The 24,254-nt window shown below is 33.9% G+C and overlaps 1 protein-coding gene across 22 annotated transcripts in view; it reads right to left on the bottom strand.

Annotated features, from left to right (window-relative positions):
- LOC123540587 (sal-like protein 1) overlaps window positions 1-24,254 on the bottom strand; it is a 139,783-nt gene that overhangs the window by 60,800 nt on the left and 54,729 nt on the right. Inside the window, exons 5-6 of one of the 22 annotated variants that reach the window (XM_045325728.2) lie at window positions 13,051-13,332; window positions 12,180-12,316 (exon numbers count right to left, since the gene is read on the bottom strand). The exons of 8 other annotated variants lie outside the window; for them this stretch is intronic. In XM_045325728.2, coding sequence (XP_045181663.2) covers window positions 13,061-13,332 — 272 coding nt within the window. In that variant the 3' untranslated portion in view covers window positions 12,180-12,316; window positions 13,051-13,060. Of the gene's footprint in view, window positions 1-110; window positions 436-2,577; window positions 2,960-4,043; window positions 5,143-5,492; window positions 6,275-6,459; window positions 8,757-9,041; window positions 10,212-12,022; window positions 12,317-13,050; window positions 13,333-13,575; window positions 14,606-17,647; window positions 19,771-20,004; window positions 20,810-21,092; window positions 21,567-22,422; window positions 22,638-23,260; window positions 23,740-24,254 lie in introns of those variants that run through there. 13 more of the 22 variants (XM_053526940.1, XM_053526941.1, XM_053526944.1 and 10 more) reach the window with 13 other exon arrangements.

Raw genomic sequence — 24,254 nt, 5'->3', positions numbered from 1 at the left:
CAGATTTTTAAAGAATTGCCGTAATTATTTAAAAATTATTTATCATCAGATACGTCCATTAAAAGGATTTTGAATAACCATTGTTACTGTTTGCAAACCACTTTCCTTACTTTTGGAGAAACTGCATCTGTGCTGCATAGAATTCTTTGTTATGCACGAATCTTACATGTCTGTTTAGATTGCTTTTTGTTGTAAAGTCAGAATCACACTGTGTACATCGGAAAGGCCTCTCTCTCGAATGTTTCCGGAAATGAATATCAAACGCAGCTTTTCCTGGAAACCATTTCCCACATTCACCACACTGAACATTGGCTGGTCCCCGGTGACCTTCATCTGAACTATTCCACTGGTTCCTGGCTTTCATTTCTTGAAGAATCACATGATCAATTGCACCGCTTCCTTGACTTGCAAAATCCTTTTGTGAATGTGCATCACCTGTAATAACAAAATTAATATATAAAGTTAGTTTCTCCTTTCATTTGTAAATAAATTTACTTAATTATTATGCCATATTATCTAATCACAACATTTCTATCCACTATCATAGGTGTATTTATAAAGCTTTGTCATAGGTGCATCAACAAAGCTATACCATAGGACTGGTGTATTTATAAAACATTTTCATAGGTGTATCAGCAAAGTTATACCATAGGTGTATTTATAAAACATTGTCATAGGTGTATTGACACAGCTATACTATAGGTGTACTAACATAGTGCTAACAGTTTTAATTTCATATCAACTTGTATAAAGTATTGCTTGTTACAACATACAACTGGTATCCTCTTGATACACGACAGATATTAAAGATAGGAATTACCACATTGAGTACAAGCAGGAAGTTTCATTCAGTTGTGATGAGTTGTAGCCGAGATACCACAGAGAATCATTAACAAAGTATCTGCACACAATGCCAGTGCCGTCAGTATCGCAATAGTTCTACCGTGACTTTCATCGCAGCAAGTTAATACGGAGCACAATATCATGATGTTTTCATTGGATATTTTTAATGCTCACTTCTCATGTAAATGTAAAAACAACCATACGTTTCAGACCTTATTGTAATATGAAGGTGTGAGTTTTTATAACTGAAAGCAGTATATCTAAATGGTCAAAAAATAAGATAAACATATTCCAATTATATATAAATCTTTATCATACATTCTTTTCCGGAAAGCACATAACATTTTCATCACTCTGTTCATATATGTACAAAACTTTCCAGAACCATGAGCCATGAACAGTTCACTCCTGAACAAAACAACAAAACAAATATACTGATAATTACAATAAAGTAAGGAACAGAACTATCTTTTTAGCAAACCAGTACATCAAAGCACAGGCTTTGTTGTTTTCCTGGTATGAATGTTCTTTTTTAAATTAGCCCTTAAAGAATAAAAACTTGTTTCCTTTACGAGTCTGGACCTAAATGGTCTGTTAAAAAAAAAGGCTAACATCTTCATACTGTATTTCTGTTGATATTCAGTTGAGAATATTGCTGATAATTCTGTCTGTGCCGGTATTATTCTGTGACATTTAATTGAGAATATTGCTGTTGTTCTATTTGAATCGGCATTATGCTGCGACATTTAATGAGAATATTGCTGTTGTTCTATTTGAATCGGCATTATGCTGCGACATTTAATTGAGAATATTGCTGTTGTTCTATTTGAATCGGCATTATGCTGCGACATTTAGTTGAGAATATTGTTGTTGTTCTGTTTGAATCGGCATTATGCTGCAACATTTAGTTGAGAATATTGCTGTTGTTCTGTTTGAATCGGCATTATGCTGCGACATTTAGTTTAGAATATTATGGTTATTTGAGAAAATTGCTGTTGTTCTGTTTATATCAGCATTATGCTGAGACATTTAGTTGAAAATATTGTGGTTATTCCGTTTATATCAGCTATCGGCATTTCTGTTTGTATCGCATTATGCTGCAACACTTAGTTAAGAATATTGCGTTTGTTCTGTTTATATCAGCTATCGGCATTATGCTGCGACATTAAGTTGAGAATATTGTTATTGTTCTGTTTGTATTGCCATTATGCTGCGACATTAAGTTGAGAATATTGCTATTGTTCTGTTTGTATTGGCATTATGCTGCGACATTAAGTTGAGAATATTGCTATTGTTCTGTTTGTATCATTATGCTGCGACATTAAGTTGAAAATATTGTGGTTGTTCTCTTTATATCAGCATTATGCTGCGACATTAAGTTAAGAATACTGCGTTTGTTCTGTTTATATCGGCATTTAGTTGAGAATATTGCGTTTCGTTTGTTCTGTTTTTGTTTACACTTACTATATTCTTTGCCAATAATCCTCTCAGCATTATTCTGTACATTCAAACATTTTAATAAAATCAGTAACCATGCCCATATATCATCAAACTGAAAGCTATTAGACATAATTATGATTTATTAGTATTTATAATTTCATATTGAAATAGCTAATTCCTATACATAGTCTTTTCACATCTGTTCAATAATTCAGTTGAGCTGCTCTCTACATTTCATTTGAAACTTTACTACTTGAGATTCAGGTTTTACTACATAACTACATTATGAATGTGTACAAAAATTTAAACGTTCTGAAATAAAAACTGAAATCCTGCACACAAACCAATACAAGTATAACATTTCAATCTCTCTACTGCTATACAGTTTGCTAAATTTATACAAGGTGTAGATTCCATCAAACTGCGTCGTCTCTGTTTCTAGATTTAGTTCGAAGGTCGATAGAAATGTCACCATACATTTCTCTGCAAGCTTCGTGTGTCCTGATATGACGATACAGATTATTGCTCTGAGTGAACGCCTTTTTACAGTTTGGACAAATGTAAGGTTTCTCTCCCGTATGAGTGCGCAGGTGTATCTCCAATGCCGCCTTACATCTTACTGTTTTACGGCAACCGCTGAATGTACATCTGTAAACAGTCCATGGTAGAGTAGATGCTGCAACACAGAGAAAAAAATGAAAGTTACTTCAACACATGAATGATACAAGATGATATTGCTTACACCACACTGCTAAGTAATACAACTAGATTTAGTAAAAAAAAAAAAAATTAAAAATCACCCAGAATTTCAGGTAGAAATACATTTCACAAAACTAAACATAAAAACCTAGAGGTAACAGCATGCTTAGTTGTGGAAATATACCCAATTTGTTTTGTCAGGAATTAGTTTCAACAACAAAACTGAACTCTCTGGTCATAACAATAACACAGTATTGAAATTAAAAGTAAAACAAGAAATCTTTCAGGAATAGGAACTAAGACTAAATAGTGGCTAAAAAGATAATAAAGCACTAAAAGAGATCTTTCAAGGTCTTAGAATAGAATCATCAGCCAGGGAAGAATTTTAGTATGTAAAGAAATTATGTCAGCTTGTTTTAAACAATGTTTTAAACTATGTTTAAAGTGATATGCCTCGTCTGTATTGCAAAGGGACTGACATTTAAATAAAAACAAGTAAGCAACAGAAAACACAGTGTTGCTACCAATCAGCTGCTCTAGAAAACTGTTGTAACAGCCAAGGTAAATGAAGATGAATCAATGACTTGCCCTACCTTTTACCCTGCTAAATTTCTAAAATGGACTGGTTGGCCAGTATCATTTATTATATGAATGGGTGTTCATTGAAATTTACTGACTGAATAGCGAACAGTGCAGACCATGATCAGCCTGCACTATCTGTGCAGACTGATCCTGATCTGCACTGGTTGCAAAGGTAAAATCACTTGCTGCCAGCAGGCTAAGGTTAACCAGTTTTCTTTATTCCAGATTTTTTCAGTTGTAATAGTCATGTGTGAAAAAATCGTGTAAAAAAAAAAAACAATATAAAACACAATATGCAGATGTAAAGATTTTTAATATGAAAATGATGAACATAAAACTTTATAGGAAAAGTAAACTTATGTATCCTGTGCACACTGTAATTAGTACAACTTATTTGTCTAAAACAAGCTTTGTTAAAAACCTATATAAAAGTCATACAATAAATAAAATATTTCAGATAAAATGAATTTTCTCTGGGAAAAAATAAGAGTATTTTATTTCTAAAAAGTCTAAAACAACATTAATTAATTGCATCATCAAAATCAAGACCTATCAAATATACATGTACATTATATTCAACAAAAAAATTGACATTCACATTTAACAAAACAAGCAATAAAATAAATATGAAAACAAGGAACATCAAGGAAAATCTACATATTACAACCACATTACATAATCTCATTTATAAATGATGATCTTTTCGTAATTATGTTGAAATTTGTGTGAAAAGAGATCAACCAAAGCAAAGTTGTTTTTTCAAAGGCTTTTGACTAAAAAGTTATTCACAATGTCCTACACCTAATCTTTATATATACCAGTCAAAGCTGTTCAAAATGTAACACTGCATAAAAATTGTACAAAAATATATATTTCCTATAGACGAACGAGAGCTCGTAGAACACAAAATGCCCCCATCCCAACCCCAATGCATTCCTAGGCCCAAGTGTTCTCAAGTTATCGTCACTGTGACCTTGATCATCCGGAAACTGATTGGTCTACTGACCGAGACCAACATCAGCTAAACAATATACCCCTCCTTCTTCGAAAGTGGGGTGGGGGGGGGGGGGGGGGGGGATGGGGGGCATAATAATTGTTCACATCTTCTGCAATCTGGTAGATGCTATTCAGTGTATGTGAGCATTTTAGACTGGCCAATGTTACACAAAATTTTTGTTTCGAAGCAAACAAAGCTTAAATCTTCCAAGCCAGGGTAGACTGCATATGCTTTACATGTCAGAGTTATTTCTACAGAGGGTATACCAGTAATACACAATATGTAAATGTCGAAATCATTTTTACCAAGGGTACATTATAGATTCTTCTGATATCACAATCATATCTACTAGAAGGTATATTACATATTCTTTAAATGAATCACTTTATGCGATTTCATATGCGTTTTCTGTGTAAACTTCCGACCACATATATCACATGTATAGGGGCGTTGTCCAGTGTGCACTGACTCGTGGTGCTCGAGATGAAGGCGTCGTGTAAAACCCTTGCCACACAATAAACAGAAAAACTTGCGAGCACCGGATTGGCTTTTTCTCAAACTTTGCACATCCAGCTGGTCATCTGAAAATATAACATAGAAATTTAATCATTTTATGATAAAATCTTTTTTAAGCTAATCTTACTCTACTTTGGATTATAAAGGATATATGATACCAGTGTTAGTATACTATAGCTAGAGGCAAGCAATGCACTGAACTCTACCGCCAATGACACCATCCTTGAATTCATTCAAACTAGAAAAAAACACCTCTCACGATTGTAAATAAAAGAATGTGTTTTTGTCCAGTCGGTTACTAGTATTCAGTTCTGAGGGAGAAACAAGGGAGAGAGCTTATATTACTTGTGTGGAAGCTTGGTGAAAGTCATCCAATTTATCGTATCTTTGGAGCAGAGAGAAATATTCACAGAAATAACTATTTACAGCATTTATTCAACATATAAACAAACATTAACAAAATACCATAGTATACATGTGCCTACCAATACAGAAACATCTGCAGTAATCAATTGGCATACTGATTTTTGAAAGAAACTGAAAAGTCCACACAATTTTTTTGATGGCTTAAAGTTTGGGAAAAAGATACTAGGTGTGTATTGAGCACAGATATGCTTTTTATTAAAAATGTTTACAGAATTTTGTTGCATTAATTGTCTCGTTTTCATCTCTTAACTGAACAATACTTTATCAAAAGAGCACCCTCACTAATGCATTCCCATAGCAGAGATTTGTTTCAATCGCAGCAGCTGTACTAAGGTGTATGAAAAAAAAAAAAACAACAATGCATTCCAAAAACTTTGGATAATAATCCACAATAAGGAGAGTACTAGTAGTTGATGTACATAATTTTTACATCAGTTTTACAATGTTGAAGTCATAGTAATGTATTTCCTGTTAGAGTATTTCTGACATGAACTGTTTACAAGAATGATTTTTATACATCAAGTGCCAACTACACAACATCAGGATGCTTCCTCAAATGCCTTTGCAGGTTGCCTTTCTGAGTGAACGCTTGACCGCAAACAGAGCAGTGATAAGGTTTCTCTCCAGTGTGTGTACGCATATGTATCTCTAGGTGAGCTTTGGAAGGAAATATCTTCCGGCAGACCAAACAGCGTATCGTCCGGAAACCTAAAACTTCTAGGTCAACGTTCTGAAGTTCACGTTCCACTGCTACAGATGGGAATGATTTATCTGAAATCAAAGAAAAAACAATTTATCAAAATAGCCTACATGTTAGAATGTACTATAATTTAAGGTAGATAGTTTTTCCTTCAGCCTGTGGCATACTACCATATTTAAGCATACTACTTCTTACATGTCCCTGTGTAATGGGGAAATGTACAAAATGCTGTACAGCTAAGTAAAATAACAAGAAATCTTCATAAACATTTATTTCAAAACATAATAACATGGTTTCTGTTATTCATTAAAAGTAAATTTAACTGACAGTAGGATTCATTAAAACTGATAGAATTTACAATATAAAGATTAAGTAAATAAAATATATAAAATAAAGTGTAGGGTTATAAAGACAGTTTGGTCAGGGAGAGTGTTGGGTCATAAAGTTGTTTCATCACGGACATGGTAGATTTATAAAGGCAGTTTTGTCACAGAGAGGGTTATAAAGGCAATTTCGTCAAAGAGAATGCCTCATCAAAGATTATTTCTTCTATCATGAAAATTTGTTTTGCTAACTTAACTGTGAATCAAGAAATTGAAGGATGATTTAACACTGCATTTTTGTTTAAACTAAACCTTGATATGTAAATTCTTAAAATTAACAATTAAAATTCGTAATTATTAAAACATTTAAAAACTAGAGATGCTTTTGAGAAAAGCGCATGTCTCCCACAACTGCCTAATCATCTAAATACCGTATTTTCCCGTATAAAGGCCCCCGGGGGCGTTACATTTTCCAAAGAGGGGGCGTTTATTTGAGGTAAAAAAATAAAAAATAAATTTTTTTACAAAACTTAAAAACATCGTTCAAACTAGCTATAAAGTGTTTCTGTGTTGTTTAATCCCCCTAAAACGTAATTATTTGGCATCCAATTTAATGCAGCGTGTCTTTTATGCATTTAAATACGGTACCTCGTGTATTACGCTCGCGACACTACACATTACGTCATGACCCAAACAGCTGTGTACTCCGATAACATTTTCCTTAGTACATGCGGGTAGCTAATAGCGCAATACACAATGTCAATGGTTTGACATGCTGCTGTGCCTGCTTTAAAATTAAAAGTTCTTAAAACTGCCGAAGAAAAGGGTATATCGTAAACACATTGCTGCAAGTTTGTTTAAAGTCGGCAGGAAGCGTGTGCGCGAGTGGTATAAAAACAAAATCAAAAATGTATTTACCGTTTAATTTTCTGTTACGTACCGTACTTAGTACAAATGTTTTGGCTTTACGGTACATGGACTGTTTAAAAGTGTGTTTAATTTTTAATACATTGGACTTTAGTACTGTAAATTACTTATTATGTGGACTTATAAAAATGAGGTAGGTGATTTTTTCCCGTTCTTGTTGACTTTTTTCCCCTCCAAAATGGGTGGGGGGCGTTAATTAGAAGGGGGGCCTTAATTCGGGAAAATACGGTAGTAAGTCAGTCTTTATATATTGTTTACTTAATCCACATGTGCAAGCGCTTTCTTGACACCAAAAGGACGCCTATACTACTTCTTTTAAAAGTAGTATAGGCGCCGGTTTAGGGGCAGAACTGTGCAAGAAATCTGAGTGTTTTTTGGTAATTCAAGGGCCATAATTCCGAAGTGCCTAGGCCGATTTGGGTAGTTATCGAACTTGGCCGAGCACTTATTGGCAGACACATTTTGTTGAAGTTTGGTGAAGATCGGATGAAAAATATTCGACTTAGAGTGCGGACAAGCTTTGTGACAGACAGACAGACTGGAGTAAATCAATATGTCTCCCACACCACTGTGTGTGGTGGGAGACATAATGAAGCAACACTAAAAATTACAACAACAATAATGATACCACCTAAGCAATCAAGCTCAACATTTACAAAGAACATCTTGTACAATGAAACAAAACTTAAGAAGTAATAAAAAGTTCCAAAAATATCATGTAGCTAAAATAATTCGTAGGCATATTACTGCCAAACAATCCACCAGTCCCAATACTTTTATAATTTTTTCCTGGAGGTTAATACTGAGTCCAAATACAAGTAACCCACAATAACACTCATAACTACACAAAACTAGTTTGTGTCCTTATCCGAAACTTGTCTGCTCAGTTAAAGTCAAACCTTTCTTTTAAAAAAAGTGATCAGTTCTGATGTCATGCAATAACACACTGTATGGCTTGCTGGTCAGTAGTCAAAGCTATTTACCCAAGGTCGAAAGTTTTGACTACTGACCTGCAAGCAACTCAGTGTACATTACGTCATGTCTAATCACTTCATATGATTTTTCATGACTTGATGCCTCTGTAGGTTCCCTTTCTGAGAGAATGTTTGTCCACAAACACTACATTTAAATGGTCTTTCCCCCGTGTGTGTGCGCAGATGTATTTTCAACTGGGATTTAGACGGAAAACTCTTGCCGCAGGTAGGGCACATCACTCGGCGAATTGTTGCTACAACTTGTTCTTCACTGTCAGATGACGGGTCACCACTTTCAGGACGCTGCCGAGGTACCGACATTAAAACTGCTGTAAAAGAGAAAAATATTTCATGAAATGAACTGCAAATATTACTTCAAAAGAATTCATGCAAAATGACATAAATTTTACTATAAGTAAAAAAAAAAACACCAAAATACCATATGATTTCCTTTACATTTTATTTGAAGTAAATCCATTTAAAATAAGTATTCAAGTTTGATGGCATGAATACATAACAACTTAAATGGCTTCAATTATTTTTCGACAAAAATTATGCGAAATATTTTACAGCACAGACCTAAAAATACAGTACTTTCATGTGTAAATAAGTCCATAAACATAATAACAAATATCTGTAAAAATTATCCAATAAATTGAATCAAACACTTGCTAGAGGTAAAAAATCTACACATTCCGAACTTATCATTTAAGTTTTACAACAGCAGTGTCTTACATGATTATATGGAATGTTCTGAATTTGAGCACCTCACATACTTATTACATAATGAAGGTTATCCTATACAATCACATACTCTCACAAGTATGACATCACACACTGGTATGTTCTGCCATTGTAATTTCAGAAAAACTTGATAGTGTAGAATGGTTCTACCCAGTTCATCATGTACAGTGTTACAAGTAAAATATGCAATAGCCTTAATTAACATGTTAAATGTTGGCCTTGTTTACAACAGTTACTCTGTATGCACTTAAATGATGCATTGTTTTTGGGGAATTACAAAATGCTTTTAGGCTGGTACTAACGTTTTTCGAGTTAAGAAATGTTTTTAAGACTGGTACTTGTTTTTACGAGTTATGAAATGTTTTTAGACTGGTATTTGGTCGCACTGTGTCTATTTTTGTCTGCTGAAGGTTTTGTTTCAGAGTAAATGGGTGGTTAACAATATGTAATAGATTTTTATCAGATTATTGTACATGGTGAAAGCTACAGTAAACAAACAAAAACTTAACCCTTTAAGAGAATGGGACACTTCCTGTTGAATACTCCAGCACTCTACAGAAAATGATGAAAGATTGGTTACTTCACATATGTAGATATTTTTTACAAGAGTGCAGTAAGTGTCAATAATGAAGCAAATTAAACAATATTCACTTTTCAGAATGTTCTGTTGGCTTTTGTATCAACCAAACATTTCCAAGTTGATAAAAGCTTGCATGTAAGCTGTATAAATCAACATTTGTAGAAATTGCTACTATCTTACATCTTACACAACAATCATCAGTCTGTGTGAGTCAAAATATGTCTTTGTAAGTTGCCTTTCTGTGCAAAGCCTCTGCCGCAGTAGCTACATGTGAATGGTCTGTTCCCAGAGTGTATACGCATATGTCTCTCTATGTCTGTTCTCCCTGAGAAAACCTTCTTGCACAGCGGGCAGGCTGGTTTCCGCATACCCATAACTTGTATATAAACGTAGTCCTCTCCGCTGGTTCCTGAATGCTGAACTTCCAGTGATACTGGTATTTTCTGTGAAGATTCTGTGTCTGAAATTTATAGAATATGTGTTTTAAAATTTTATAATAATGCACATTATGCAATAAATTCTTAGCAAATGTAAACCATTGTGTAAAATATATGTTGTCTCAAATAAAATGAGAAACTAGCATAAAACTTGAAGACACTTTATTTTTTGAGACACTCAAATCTACCACACCCAGTTTTTGTATTATGTCAACTGTTTTGTAATGAACTACAAAAACCTTTCTTTATCCAGTCTCTCTGTAGAACTTTATAAAACACTAGCAAGGTGAAAGCCACAAAATTGATTGCAACAATTTTGGCAATATCCGGTTATCTTCCCCTATATGGAATGAAGTATATTATATCCACCTCAATCGCAAACCACCACCCGTAAGAGTGTCCTAAACTTATAGATATATCCACCTCAATCGCCAGCCACCACCCCTAAGAGTGTCTTAAACTTATAGATATTGAATTATGACATTCAGAAAGGTTTCTAAATCAACATATTTCTTATCTCCCTTTATTATTTTTGTTCATTCCATATACAGAGGGGAAGATTCCCGGATACTGCCACAATTTTATATGAATATTATACTACTTCTCTGTTAGTTAAACAACCGCCTTCGAACATTTATTCCCCATGTATTCCACAGAAAATGTTCCTTACCAAACCTTTTTAAATGAACAACACCAAAAATGTTCCTTATCACACCTGTTTAAAGACAATACCCACATGTTTTTTTTTTCTCTCAATAGAATTTGTTCAACATTTTACATATAACAACTGTGGCTGCCTGTTGTGTAATGAAAAAGTCATTTCATGGCATGTATAAACAGACTGAACATTCAGGTGCGATTTATAACAGTGTTCAAAAAAAAAAAAAAAATTCAAAAAAAAAAAAAAAAAAGTTGCTTTAATAATGCAGGTGGTCGCTTGTATAATGTTGACTGTATTTACATCTGTTACTTTTAACCAAAATCTGCTGTTTTAACGACCTCTTCTCGAGCACTCTAAATTTCTTTAATGAGGAGCAGCAGCTTGTGTACAGTATATTGCAGCTGCACATAGAGCACAATAAAGAAAGAGCTATGATAAGTAAGCTGGATGAGGCTGTATCTAAATCTCTCTGTGTCTGAACTAGTACAGGATGAATGGAACACTCTGTGTCTGAACTAGTACAGGATGAATGGAACCATGTATGGCTGCACTTGTACATAAAGCACCTTTGAACGTGTTTATCTTGAAAAGGGCACTATATAAATCTGGGATAAAAGATTAATTCAAAAATATAGTATGTACTCTGTAATATATGTTACGTTCACGCCCTCACTAACTTGATGGGTATATTTTGATCCTACTATTTTCACCTCAGACATAATATTAACATTTACCCAGCTAAATTTCTAAAATGGACTGGTCTATCATTCAATTTCAACAATACCATTTATTAATTGAAGGGGTGTTCACTGAAAATTTACTGACTGAATAGTGAACATGGTCTGCACTGGTCGCAAAGGAAGAATCACTTGCCACCAGCAGGCTAAAGGTTAAAATACTTTACACATCATTACAAAGATCAATCTCTTCTATAAATGCAATTAACTCTTCAAGATCTCACTTAAAGCATCTTAATCTCTCTGCTAAAATAAAAATTTCAAATGAATGTTCAACACTTCTTCCCAATTGATCTTCAATGCACTTAAGAACTTTAAACATATATTCTGGACATAAAACAAATAAACAAGAAATGCAATGTTCTCACATTTTTTTTATTACAAATGCAAAGAATTGTACAAACATTAGGGAACATTAACTGACTGGTATATATTTCATCATACTAACAATCTACTACAAGCAACAATTGTTACCAATCTTGATGATATTTTTCACAATGCCGTTTTAGGCTGTTTTTCTGTGTAAATCTTTGTCCACATTTATCACACGGGAAAGGTTTCTCTCCAGTATGTGTACACATATGTCTCTGTACATGAAACCGTGATTTGAACAGTCGGTTGCACAATGGACATGCTGGCCTTTTAGAACCATTGACATCAATATATTCCAAGGTGTCCAAACTGGTGTCGCTGCTAGATGTCTTAATTGACATCTCAGAGAAAATGGTCACTGAAAATATAAACACAAAAGTTCATTACTATGTAGTTGCTTTAAGTTTGGAAACAAGTTTATGTGTAGTCATGCAAGTATGGGCGAGTGCCAACCGCTTATGTTGTAAGACCTTTGGCCAAACCCTTCTGCTTTGTTAACCTTATCACAAAATGTTTTATTTCTGTATATATGCACAAATATATATATAAGCAATAAAATATGATTAAACCATGCAACTGTTTTTTGTTTGCAGTTCTACAAGAACTGAAAGAAAGTGGGAGAGGAGACTTTGTTTAACAGGTCTAAGCTAACTTTAGAATGCATCAGCATTGGGGATAATGACAACTAAAGTAACAGGGGTCATCTAGTGACTATAAGCAATCATCCTATTAAGATAGTGCACTGCATGCAAACCTAAGCTTTCTCTAGTTATAGATCACAAAAAGATTTTCAGTTTCAGTTATTGTGGCCAATTACTCCCAAACAATAGAGGTCATCTACTAACCACATAGCTATCATTCTATGAAGTTTGACCAATGTATGCTAAAGTGTTCACTAGTTGCTGACAGTAAACCAGAGTGACCATCGACAAATGGCCAGACCAGCCAACATGAACAAAGCGATATGCCCTTTCCCTTCCTCGAAGGTGACACAAAAAAGACTTAGAAGTCTCCCAGTCTATTTCAATTCTTTATTTCCACATTAATAAACATTGTTTAGTTTACAATACATCATATTAACAGTTTGTTTACCTATAGATTGTTACAAATCTGGATGATATTTTTCACAGTGACGCTTCAAGCTGCTTTTCTGTGTAAAGCCTTGTCCACATATATCACACGAGAAAGGTTTCTCTCCTGTATGTGTACACATATGTCTCTGTAGATGACATGGCGCCTGGAAGATCTTGTTACAAATGGGGCAAGTTGGTCTTTTAGAACCATTAACATCAACATATCCTCTGGTATCCAAACTGGCTTTGCTGCTAGATGTTTCGTCTGATGTTGAATGGAATAAATCGTTGAAAACCGTCACTGAAATATAAACACTATAGTTCTGTAAAGTATGTCATTGCCAATAGATCATTTTTCACATAAAATTTATATTCAGTTGTAAAAGTGTTTTCATTTTGGGTTATACAAGAAATGAAAGGAAAACATAACAGTAGACAACGAGTTAACAGGTCCGGTTAAAATACCATCAGAAAAGAAGACTACAGTAACACAATTCATTTCCACATTATATTTACTTTTTCTACACATTGCTTTCACAACAAAATATCTACAACTGGCAAGCTATGCCTTTACTATATCTCACAACCATCATAGTATGATTTTTGTAAGCATAATTTGGTTATCTTTTATTCTTCCTAGGAATAATAAGTTTTACATAAATGTCAAAACAAGTTCAACTGTCCGCATTGATGACATGCCAACATTGTATATTCTAAAGCATATCTTTAAGGTCTCTGTTAAACACCTTTATTTTCAGCAGTATTTTCTATAACATAATTTAAAATTAAATAATAAACAATTGTTGCTTGCAATGGATAACAAACACTTATTATATACTATTAACTCAAATATTTGATTGCATTAACTAAACATCAGAAATTTCACATCATGTAAACTGTAACTTTTTTTCTTATCTCTGTTGCAATTGATCAGATACTCTTAGACACTGTCTATCTCAGTTCTACTGTAGTGAGCAACATCGAATGCTTGAATGAATTCACTTATATCCCTCAGATACTGACAATTTTTTCACACTTGTTAACAGTTCTTACTAAAACATGATTAAAACTGCACTAGAATTTTGACCATTCAGACAACTTTCGGAAGTCTGTCCAGAAAAGTCAATGCTAACCTGTATCTTAGAATATAACCATATATTTCAAAATAATTGTTGCACACAAGGTTCAGAAGACTTGATACAAACTGGGACAAAACTAGGCATTCTATTGTATTTTTCAGTTCTGAAGATGCCAATGGTGTCAAGTGTATCCATTTCTTTGGTTTATCAGTTTTTCAATTTTTATGACATCAATTCTGTTTTCTTCAGATCACCTCCATGTATTTTAAGTTGTTGGATCTAGACTTATATTCATGTGGCAAATCTGGTGTCTTTTTAGATTTCCTTTCACTGCAAACCTCGCCCCACACATCATACACGCATACGGTTTCTCCCCTGTATGTGTCCGCATATGCATCGTGAGATGTAATGTTCGATTAAAACCCTTGCCACAGATAGCACAAGAAAACTTCTTATCTTCTCTACTGTTCTGTGCTGTAGGTATCTGGAACATGTCTGAAATACACAACAGATTGAACAATTTATCTTTTTGTTTCTAATACACCAGATAAGGTGATATATGATTTTTGTCACATTTTGCTTTAAACAGAGTAAAATGAAGAAAATAGATCACATTTACTGCAGTAACAGTTTAATGCATATGAATCTTTTTATATCATTATTCAAACTAAATAAAACAAATTAAATTTCTGATTTAGCATATACACAAAGCAAATTGCACAAGGGTTGTATTATACAAAGTAATGTGTCAACTGCAAAAGGCATATCCTTCTACAAATTGCAAAATCTTTGTATGTGTTCCACATGGCATCAAGGCCAAAGGCTCCCATAATCCTTCATTTATATACTTATTTACTTATGGAGAATTACAAGTAAAGTCTTGAAGCGATTTCAAGGAGATGAATTTACATTCACTTTTTAAGCTTGATTACATTTGTTTGTGACTTACAAAAGCAGTGACTTGAGTTAGAGTATCAAATATTGTGACTTGAACAAAAGGTAGCATAAGCAGTGTCTGGAGTGAGAGGTATCAAATGAATAGGCAAGAAGAATGTGACATAAACAAATACAGTGACTTGAGAAGCAATAAAAACAGTTACTCCAATGACAGATAATAAAAACAGTGAATCTTATGACAGGCAACAAAAATAGTGACTCTGAGAGGTAATGAAGTTATGACTTAAACGAACGGAAACACGAAAGTGTCTGCAGTGAGTTAACACAGATAGTGACTTCAATGAGAGGAAACAAACAGCGATAAAAAACCAGTTACATGAACAAGCAGTCACAGAGCGCTATATGAAAGAGATATAACAAATTCATAAGACTTAAAATTTAATGTAAGGTTAAAAAATCAGTGATTTTGTCGAGAGGAAAGACAAGGATCCAGACTTGCAAGATATGAAGACAAGGATACTTTAGTGAGTAATTCACCGTTAATACTTGAATCCATAGTCAATGGCTTCATAACTGAAAGGCAGTTATTCATGTCCTTCATATAAACCTATGAATTCTGCGGAATACAATGTTCTTAGAGTCCTTAAATTCAGTTGACATGCATGTAATAGTAACAGCTTGAAATTACACAGCTCAAAAATGACTAAAAATACTCATTTTCATATGTGTTAACATATTTTGTCCTAAGATGGCTCTGTATAAATCTCTACCACAGTGTAATGGAAAGGTGCTTCTGTCATGATCGCTCATGGCGCTGTAAGTCAATTCTTTTCTTGAACTGTTTCTGACACATGCCAATAGTATAAGGATAACAGCTTTTTCGATTCCCTCATTGCTTTGACGAAGGTAAATCTGGTGACTGGATACTTTGAAAGTCATCTCAAACCCAGCTTATCTTGTCATGAAACACTTGGCATATGTAATGGTACATAACAACTGTACGGGTTAACTGCAAGAGTAAAATAAAATTGTAACTTTAATCAACAGCTAAATTTGTTGTTTAGTGTGTTGTCATCACTTTATTTCCCCCAAGAGATGCAATATTAAAAGGTACAGATTGTGCTCAGTAAATTAAGTGCTAATTTAAATATTGCAAAAGTGTCAAGGTTTTGCTTGATGCTACACTTACTAATGTGGATTTATTCTATTTGTCACTAAGTTTGCATTCAATAGCAAGTACAGCAGATCATTGTTCAGACCTTGGATCCAGTAAAAAAGCAAAATCCTGAAAGTCTACATTCTTAAGCCTGAAATGATCAAATCTCTCATATATGGAAATTCAGGCAGTCAAAAGCCAGAAATCAGGTCCAGCCCTAACAAGAGCTGTCCATAAGACAGCACGCCCGACTTTCCAGTCTTGAACAGAATAAAGCTTTGCAGTTAAAAAACTTATAAACTTTAACCAAAAAATTCTAAGTAAAAAGGGACATAAACTCTGTCAAAATTCAACTGATGGGTGTATGTTTCTCTGGTAGTAAATCTTTGATGGTTACAAGATATTGACAGTCTCAACAATTCTAAGTTAAAAAGGCTTACCAAAACAAAATTCAAATCAAGTTAGGGGATTGTTTTCCTGTGTAGAGTATAGAGAAATTTGACTTCAAGTCAATAGCTTTGCAAGTAACAGAGATGTTTGATTTTTCAAACTTTACCAACAGCGTGCGAGGGTAGAGGTGCACTGAATTGCTCTACATTTTCTTTGAAAGTTGCGCTAAAACTGACCAGGCGATTAGTACAGCTTAAGCAGTTACTGCAGGATTTTCCCATCTGTAACCAGTAAGAGCCTTTATATATAAATCAGAGACAAATTCTTCTTTTATACTTATTTAGTTTTCAATTACTCTTGTTTGGATTACCTTTACCTGTTATTTCTAAAAGACTGGCTATCATTGATCTGGGCATACTCATTGATCATTTGAAGGTGTTCAGATAATTTACGGACTAATACAATAACAAGACCAGATCTTAGTTGCAACGAATGTGCAGGCGACCTTATCTGCACTTTACAAAGCTGATACATGCTCCAGTAGGACTAACAGGTTTAACTTTAAGCCAGGTAAAACAGTTAAGCCTTAAAGAAAAAAAACTACATGCAATTCTGTAAATACAAACAAATTTTTCTTTTTTAACAGTTTACAGTGTCTACAGATGCTTTTCTATCTATAGAACACAAATTATAACATTATGAAAAATGAATTGAGTAAAAGCAGTAACCCTTCCAAAGTCACAAGGATTGAAAATTGATATGGCGCCATGAGCAATTCTCATAACTTGAAAATATAATGGTGCACCAACAGAACAGAAATCTTAAACAATACAGTCACAGGTCCCATGTTAAACATTTTTCAGTCCTGGCTGATTTTGAGATTGAAATTTATAGAACTTCATGACTAAATTCTAACCAAGACTCTGAATCAATACTAAATAGTCACTTGAAAATGGTCATTAATTAAAACATGTAACTTTAAATATAGATGCAAATAAAGTAACATTGCAAACCAGCTGAGAGACAAGTTTGTTGTAACTAGGTCAGGTGTTTTAATAGGCCAATATAATTTCCTCAGTATATGTAGATATAGTATACAAATAACACAAATTGTAGATTTATACTTTAGTCATTACTGTAGTTCAGTTGACCTGCCTTAAGTCATACTGACCAAAAACATAGTCCTCAACATTTTTGTCAGTGGGAATGAAAATACAATATTATTCAACATTTAAGTGTGCAAACCAATTTCATGTATACATTCTTTCACAGAGACAGAGAGTTACTAATACTGTATTTCTTACTTTGTGATAAATGTATTACTAAAATGTTTTTATGTGAATCCAAATATCAAATAGTCTTGTTGATAATGCCCTAGTGTAATGTCCAAACATATTCTTGCCACGGTATTGAAAGTTTAGAATATGACTGAAGGGAAAATAGAAAGGTCTAAAAGCAAAATGAATCAAGATTCCTCAAAATTAATGTACTTATGAAAGACTGAATGAAACTGAGATACACGTCTAATGTAAAAGTTTAGACGCTGCCTCCACTAATATACACAACACAAGATCAGAGGCGGCAAAAACACCTTTAAATGTAAAACAAAATAAAATACCAGGAATGTAAATGTATACAGATTTCAACATATCGAGGGGTGAAAGAGAAAGACATCTTAGTGCATATGATCAAAGCATTTTTCCTTTCACTCCACAATATAGCCTAACATTGATATATATTGACATTCAACAAACACAAATAACCACTATATTACTGACAATAAAGTAAAAAAAAATGCAATGGACAAGTTGTAAAAAGACTAGGCTTCAAGGTTAGAAAATGGAGTTTGGACACCAATCTCATAATTTCAACATCTGATTGGTTGTTCCTGATCACAATTTTAAAACTGACCAACGGCATGCCTTTATTCTGAGACTGGTCTCTAAACTAATGTTTTATAACCTTTGGCCTTGTTTACAAAGAGACATAATCATTAAAGGGATATGCTTGTTGAGGTACATCACATTTTCAAAGGAGAAATGCTTAAATAATAAAAAATCATACATCAGTATTCAATTTACTTGAACTGGTATCTTAATAAGCCATGGACTACAGCTAAATTCATTCTATTTCATGTAATTACTGATGGTTAGAGCAGGGGAGCTAACTCTTAGTGGTCTTTGGCTGTCTATGAATAGATTGCTCAAAAATCTCAAGCATTTAGCTCAACCCCTGGTGACTTTTGGCCATAAAAGTTTTGCTCTGTCTATTTGACTGGATTGTATATTTTACAATCTAAACTACTTAACTGTCAATGAATCATTAAGCTTTTCATTTTTGTAAAAGTATCAATATAGACTAACAAAGAAATTTTAACATAGCAGACCAAAACTGAAGGCATGCTAGTGTCTGAGAGAAGATGAGACAGCTCTGGAAAATCGTATATGAACTGCACTACACAGATACTGTTTCAATACAGTATGACATCCCTTTCAAACATAAAACAGGGTAATTTCTGCGGTAAGGTCATTACAAGGACAACATGTCATGCCTGTTTCACACCAGCCATTTTAGCCATATGTCACTGGTGATCCAGATCAAAGGGAATCCAGATCACCTGGGGTTTAAACATAATACAGCATCACAAAGTTCTACTTCTTACAGAATTGTCCACAGAATTTATTTTCCTTAATCTTACTCACTGTCAAAAGTTTGGCAAAATGTGTAAAACCTGTTTCGTATTAATACTCCTAGCCACAACCACTTACATGTAACAATTTTGTCCTTCAATACATACTAAAGTTACCTTGAAATATATCTCCTAGCCACAACCACTTACATGTAACTATTTTGTCCTTCAATACATACTAAAGTTACCTTGCAATATATCCCACGCAACATCACTACTGATAAAATCATGCTATAGTATCATTCATGTGGCTTAATTGGTGTCTTTTCATATTTCCTTTCACAGAAAATTTGGCGCCACAAATTTCACATTCAAATGGTTTCTCTCCTGTGTGTATCCGCACATGCATGTTTAGTGCAAACGCACTTGCAAATATTTTAGAACAATATTCACACTGATGCTTTATCCCACGCATTGGTGACAATATCGGTGGAGATTTATCCGGGGAAGGTCTCGCTGAATTAAGTGTAGGTGCCGAGTAAAGAGCCAACAGGACAGACTTGTCGAAATCGGAGCGTCCAGACTTATCTGCAACAGAAAAGTTACCATATAAAATTTCATGAAATTCTTTTGAACAAAATACATAATTATCATTTTTGAACATCAGTTATAACTATTGAACTAGCTAAAAAAAAGACTACCTCTACAATCAAAAATCCCAGTCACCATAACAACAAACACACACATTAGTGAATACATTTCGTTTAAAACAACTGTCTTTCATATTTACAAATGGGGTTAAATTACACACAGAAGACCATATAATTTAAAGCTTTATTTAATTCTTTCTATTCCCTATTTACAAAATCAATTTGTAGTATTAAATAGGTCAGTATCGGAAATGAAATTTCAGCTAGTAAACCAGAAAAAAATTTGTTCTTTAGCTTAGCCCATTGCAGAATGAATAATATCAACTGTTACAACCTGTTTTAGCACTGATCATAGCTCTGTGATTGGACAAAATATTTCAGTAACCAACATTTATTCCATTAAAACTATTTCTCTCATTAATTTTCCAATTGTTCTGAGGTGTATTTTAATTCATATGTTCTTAAAATGTCATTTTACAACATACATATAGGTTATACAACCCTTTCTACATTTTTATTTCTCAATTTTACAGTATTCTGCTTTTTGGTTTCTTTCTTGGTATCTATTTTAATAGGTCTACAGATCTACTATTCCGTTCTCTATTTTAAAAGTATCACCAGGTGAGCTTTAAGATCAACTTTTATTCCTGCCTCCTACACACCTAGGCAGCTGAACTTTTGAAATGGACAGATTTTCTTGCCTCAGTTTTGACACCAGGTGAACTTTTCAATTTAAAAATCCTGCCTCCGTCTTGCATGTGTCACCAGGTGAACTTTCAGACTGAACCTCGTATTGAACTTTTTCCCACATTCTTTGCATTCAAATGGTAAACTTCCTGTGTGCAATCGAAAGTGTACATTGAGGCTGGACATCCGCGTAAAGGTTTTGTTACATATTGAGCATATGACCCTAGCTCTTTCCTTCGTCATTCTCTTTGTTGTTTGACCCGTAATTTCAGGAAACTGCATCTCAGCACCTGAAATCATACAAACAGAAAGAGTTTATAAACCAATTCTATTTTCATACATGGTGTTTAAATGAGAATTGATTAAGTTAGAATACATTTCCCCTTTTAAAACTTTATTATTTAAGTTTAGGTCAACAGATTTAGCTTTGATTCCTTAATAAAACTAATACTTTAGCAGTACCATTTGCATGGATGCATATTCATCATAGGGCAACTTTCCCACTATCATTTTTAACAACTTCTGACAATCTTCCATCATGCAAAACGAATCAAACCATACATTTGTAGACTTGAAAACATCATTTATTTACATACACTTCAATTTAGTATATCAACAATATTACATAAAGTTTCCTTTGTGTGACACTTTTCTCTATAGTGTTAAAAATTACTGGGATATTTGACATGTGTCACTTTCTGCAAATAACTGTGTGATCACTCTGGATGTAAAAGACATGCATCTGTTTTTTCAAGTTGATTTTTTTTATTATTATATAAGCAGCTCTCTATTTCTCCAAGAATAAGTCACATCGGAAAGATCACGGTTTTTATCCTCCTCACAAAGATTGTTCTTGACCCTTTTCTCTGTCTCATTCCTTTTCAATATGTCGCATGTAATGAGTCTTCAAGTGCCACCTTGAGTTGAATCTTCTGTCACAAACTTTACACTTGAATGGTTTATCTCCCGTGTGCAGTCTCATATGTACATTGAGATTTCCACGTGTGGTGAACTCCTTCCCACAAACGTCACAGTTATGGCCTCTATCTGAAACATATACAAATTAGAAAGTTAAAGAGTTTTGTTCTTGTTTCGCTTTTAATAACTGCATGTACCTCTAACAATTTACAGTGAAATCATTAACAGTTGTGGGACACTAATTTTCATCGATTTCTTAGTTGGGTCTATCCGTGAAATAAAAACCAAAGGAAAAAGTAAAATTTCTATTCATGTTATGTTCTAAACATCATATCCCTGGAACAAGCTTTTTTGTGCCAAAACAATGACATTTTGTGCCAATGAAATTAAGTAATTTCACAGTTTACTGGCAACATGTGTATAGTTTGAGATGTTAGTGACTGAAAATGCTACAGCATGCATGTTTAAATGAGATCTGACAGTTTTGTTATCACATTTAACTGGTATTTTAATGGACACAATCCACTGTTAGAAATTTTTGACTCTGATTTGGTTGTACTTCTGAAGGTAAAATGTTACTTTATGTTCAGAATGTTTTGAATTCACAGGTCATGCCACTCCCCAACATGCTCCAACCCCCGTCATCAAATTAGAATCATCATGAAACATTCAATTATTTTATTTTGGTAAAAGCAATTTATTCAAAATTTTACAGAAACTCCTTAATTTCAACTTATATTCATGTACATTCTTACCAATATGAAATATAGGTCAATAGTAACAACATAAAGAAACTGAAAACCCGGTTGGCACATCATTTTATTTACTAAAACTGTAATATCTCAACACAACCATTTAATGCAACTTATTTAACATATCTTATCCATGCTAATCTTATCGTATGTATGAAATCAACACACATCATGGAAAGTAACAATGTTCAAATCACTTTAATAAATAAGCGAACAATTATCAGAAACATGTTTGATCAATTCATATGGGTGATACTATGTGTCTTCAGATTCCACTTTGTATTGAATCTTTTATGGCACTGTTCACACTCAAATGGAAGATCTCCTGAGTGGAGTCGCATGTGCATTCTCAAACTATAACTTGTTGTCATCTGTTTCCCGCACAATACACAAGTGTGCATCTTCCGAGGATTCTGACTATCCATAACTGGTAGTTCTGCATATAGTCCTGGAATATACATAAACAGGTTGAAAAAATTTGTTATTATTATATATTGTTTTACTACACACTGGTTTAGATTTTGAAAGAAACAGGTTCCCTCTTTATGGTTTGTAAGTAGGGTGTAATAAAACATGGAAAAATAATAATTATGTCGTATTTTTATTATCTAAAAATGCTACGGTAATTTACAATCAATTTTCACAACATCTTCGACTTGGTCTACATTATAATAGTTTCTAATCTTTAACATCTTAAAGCCATGTGCACTTAAAGACACAGACTTATTCAGTAAATGTGCCAGTAGGCAAACTACTATATCTGTGTGAAATAAATGATCAACCAGTATGAAAGATACAAAATGTTCCTGGTTCATTCAGAATGAAAAAATGAGCTACGTCATGAGAAAACCAACATAGTGCATTTGCAACCAGCATGAATCCAGACCAGCCTGCGCATCCACACAGTCTGGTCAGGATCCATGCTGTTCGCTAACGGTTTCTCTAATTGCAATAGGCTTTGAAGGTGAACAGCATGGATCCTGACCAGACTGCGCAGATGCACAGGCTGGTCTGGATCCATGCTGGTCGCAAACGCACTATGTTGGTTTTCTCATGGCGCGGCTCAAATGTCTCTTCACATTTACACAACTAATGATCACTGAACTGTGAACATAGAACAACTACATGTACATCTACATTTAGTACACGAAACATTTTATCATAATCCTATAGCCACTTAAATCTTTTCTACGACTGATTTCAGGTCCTGTATACACACACACTATTAAACAATCTACCATTGTAAATATCTGTGACAGTAATTTGTATCATCTCTAACTCATATTTGACTATTTCTATAGACAATATCGCTAAATACAGTCAATTCTGTAACTGCGACTGGTCCGTGTCATTCTTCATGTGTGTAATGAAATGTGCCTTTAGATTCCACTTGGTGTTGAATCTTTTTTGACACGTTTTACACTCAAAGGGTAAATTTCCAGTGTGAAGACGGGTGTGATGTTGCAAACTCTGTTTGGACGTCATCTGCTTTCCGCACAGTATACATGTAAACATCTTGCGTCCCCTCTTCTGTACAGCATTATCCTCGTCTGAAATAAGTAAAAAAAGTTTATATACATTTGCTTTTGTATATTCATGTACAACCAACAGTGTTACTGTTGGCACAGATTTTCTGGCACAACTCAGATTTTGCTGTTTCTAAAATTAAAATGAGTTCACAAGGTAGCAGAACTTATACCTGGCACTTTTTGCAACAGGTATCTGTTATCTACTTGGGTATGTTAGTTCAAGAATATAACAAACATGCTGATTTTACAGTACTACTACCACATAGGATTGTTTACAAGACGGTAAAATTATCTAATGGTAAACAGAGCAAGCACTGGAGGGTTATTTGTGTTTTTTCTTTATTTAGAATAAACAGCAATATAATAATCAATAGATTACAAATAGCGATAAAGTCTCATTGAATGTACGGGACTGACAAGTTTTTTCATACATTTCACTATTTGAACTACCCCCCCCCCCACTCTCTTTTTCCTAATCGCCATCTGAGCCCCAAAACCCCTATTAGAAAAAAGTTCTAATAGAGTTAATATATTTG

This window comes from Mercenaria mercenaria, chromosome 16, assembly GCF_021730395.1.
Source record: "Mercenaria mercenaria strain notata chromosome 16, MADL_Memer_1, whole genome shotgun sequence".
Classification (NCBI taxonomy): domain Eukaryota; kingdom Metazoa; phylum Mollusca; class Bivalvia; order Venerida; family Veneridae; genus Mercenaria; species Mercenaria mercenaria.
This window is presented reverse-complemented; position numbering and strand designations above follow the sequence as displayed.